Below are 3016 nucleotides of genomic sequence, written 5' to 3' on the forward strand. Positions count from 1 at the left end.
ACTCCTTCCCATCCCTCCCTCGCTGTACCCCTGTGCACACTCCTTCCTATCCATCCCTCGCTGTACCCCTGTGCACACTCCTTCCCATCCCTCCCTCCCTCGCTGTACCCCTGTGCACATTCCTTCCCATCCCTCCCTCCCTCGCTGTACCCCTGTGCACACTCCTTCCCACCCATCCCTCCCTCGCTGTACCCCTGTGCACACTCCTTCCCATCCCTCCCTCGCTGTACCCCTGTGCACACTCCTTGCTATCCATCCAGTTCAACGTTTTCTATCTCTACAGCCCCCTCAGGTCCCCGCGTGAGTGTTCTCTCCGCCAGTTCCAGAGTCAGCGGCAAGTCGTGCTGTCCGTGCTGCCAGTCTCTGTACGTCGCTCTCCGTGGAGTTCGCTATGTATTCATCACAGTTAAGCCAACAGGATTGATTACCCGGTTCCTTCACCCTAGTCGGCGAGTAGCAGAGAATAAAAACCAATAACAACAAGAGCAACAAAAATGGACACACACTCACACACACAAAAAACCCAAGTAACAATAAACTCTTACAAGAAAACAATGTACAAAGGACCGTTAAGATGGATGTATCGAGGTATAAGCACACGAACCAAGTGTTTCGAAACGTTCTCCCTTGCGTCCCATGTCCGTCAGTGCAGGTCACCAACACGCAGCCATACAGCGGGAGGGAGACGTTTGGAAATCGTTCCAGTCGAAGAACCGAGCGTGCACGTGCTTTTTGCAAGATGAGGACAACAGAACCAATCTAAGTCTAAGGATATCTAAAGGGAGAGGCAGCCTGTACGACGGCAACGGAGGTTGCTTTCACATGCACGAACACGCACACTAAGTCTAGCAGCACAAGGTAGTTGTCGAGGAAGCAACAGCAGCAGCAGCAGCAGCCACAAAAGGACGCCTCAGCTGAACCGGTGCCGACACCTTCCAGTCCGTCGCTCTGTTGTCGCTGGACCTCCTGTCGGGAACACGTTGCCTCATCACAGCTCTCGTCACTCAGCATGTCGGTTTAACATCAAAAAGCGAAGGAGGAGGAGCAGGAGGAGGAGGAGGAGGAGGAGGAGGAGCAAGGGTCACTGTCTCTTCTTCAACCCTTTTTTGTTCTGAAACTGACCTCCTTTTGTGGATAGGACAGAAGAGAAGCTGTGAAATGGCAGGAAAGAAAATAGCGGAGACGAGGGAGGGGGGAGGGAGGGAGAGAGGGAAGGAGACACAGAGAGAGAGAGATAGAGGGAGGGAAAGAGAGAAAAGAGAAGAAGAAGAAGAAGAAGACGACGAAAACTGCCGGAACAGGCAGAGGGAGTTCTCAAGAGAGCTACGAGTTCCTCCGCCGCCCTGAGCGCGCCCTGTGCAGAGGGTCGGCGGTCTGACAGTTGCAGCCCACCGTGACGTAGTACCGGACCACGGTCCACTTCTGTTCGTACGTGGTGTTGGCCACCGAGGCGGGCAGCGGATTGCAGTAGTCCGGGTCCCGCTTCAGCACCTTGATGCGGTACTTTTGGGGCACGCAGTCATACAGTCTGTAAAAGCATTTGTCCGTGTCACAGCGGGCGTCCAGGAGGTAGCGCGGGAAGTAGCCTTCCGGCAGGCGGCCCCACCTCTTGGTCATCTTGCAGGTCCAGGGGGGCGGCTTCTTGCCCAGCTTTTTGGTCTTTTTCCTGAACACCTTCTTCAACTTCCGCCGCAGTTTCCGGTTCCGCCCGCTCAGCAGCAGCCTGAGGGGCAGCAGGGAGTCTCTGCTCTTCTTGTCCTTCTTCACACCACTGTCCGACCCGCCAGAACCCGAACCGGGCCCGTCTCCATCGCCGCTCGTGGCGCGCCGCCGGCGTTTCATGTAGAGGTAGGGCTGGTCGGTGCCCGCCTGCCGCTCCCGTTCCCGGGACCGGGACTGGAACCGGGGCCTGGACCTAGGCTGGTCCGACTGCGGGCGGGAGTCGACGCTCCCGACGCGCTTTTTGGGATAAAACCTCCGCTCCTCCGCGGCAAAGTCCTTCTCCTCCACCTGCACGCCCCCCTCCTCCTCCTCCTCCTCCTGCACCTCCTCCCTGCGGAACCAGTCCTCCTCCGCCCCGTCCTCCGTCACAATGTCCACAAAGTCCTCGTTGACGTATTCCCCGGCCCCCGGGTCGTCCTCCATGTAGTAGGGATCAAAGGCCGCCTCCTCCATCTCCGGGGCCGAGGAGGAAGAGGAGGAAAGGTCTCCGGAGCGCTTTCCGGCCTGGGGGTGTGGGCCGGGGTCCTCGTTCCTCATTCGGCTGGGGTCGTAGCCCTCGCCCAGCATGGAGCGCAGATGCTCGTCGGGCACGGGCTGGCAGACCTTGGCCCGCAGCTTGACCGACCCCGTGTTCTCCTCCACCCACTTGGTGGCCAGGCAGCGGCCCGCCAGCATCGTCAGCACACACAGCGTCAGCAGCAGCCGGGGCACCTGTAAGCACAGCACCATTGCCCACACGTTAGCATCCTGCTGGGACTAGCTTACCGCTTACAGACAGAAAATAGGAAGGGGGAAGCACAAAGAGTCGCTTGTCCTTAAGCCCCAAAGAGTACAAAGTCGTTTTTTGTTTGTTTGTCTGTGTGTGTGTGTGTGTGTGTGTGTGTGTGTGTGTGTGTGTGTGTGTGTGTGTGTGTGTGTAAAAGCAAAGTATACAGAGCAAGAACAGAATTAATGGCCTGAAGCACAGACAAAACAACAAACAACAAAACGTTATGCTTCATGCTCCATCCATTCATGGGCGACTACAATTTCCTTTCTAACGCTGATATCACCAAAATAGTTGTAAGACCTTAATTAAACGCGCGCGCTAAATTTCCTTTTCTTGTCTTGGGAAAAGATTTACTTGACGTCTGTTCTTCAGCCGGGTAGCCGGGGTCTTCTCCACTGTATCTTCATAGCCAGGGGCGGGCGGTGGCCAACTGGGTTGGGTTGGTTCGTCTTCCAGAGTGCTCAGATTTCCAGAATGGATCCTCTGGTTTTGGAAAAAAAAGAAAAGTCTGAGACTTTACCACCT

General features: G+C 56.2%; 1 protein-coding gene across 1 annotated transcript in view; it reads right to left on the reverse strand.

Annotated features, from left to right (window-relative positions):
* Positions 1 to 276: 276 nt before the first annotated feature.
* Positions 277 to 3016, reverse strand: part of LOC143280452 (uncharacterized) — a 10260-nt gene continuing 7520 nt past the window's right edge. The window contains exon 2 of the mRNA XM_076585098.1: positions 277 to 2433. Within this exon, the coding sequence (XP_076441213.1) occupies positions 1324 to 2397 (1074 nt within the window). The 5' untranslated portion in view covers positions 2398 to 2433 and the 3' untranslated portion in view covers positions 277 to 1323. The remainder of the gene's footprint in view (positions 2434 to 3016) is intronic.

This window comes from Babylonia areolata, chromosome 3 (assembly GCF_041734735.1).
Source record: "Babylonia areolata isolate BAREFJ2019XMU chromosome 3, ASM4173473v1, whole genome shotgun sequence".
Taxonomy (NCBI): Eukaryota; Metazoa; Mollusca; class Gastropoda; order Neogastropoda; family Buccinidae; genus Babylonia; species Babylonia areolata.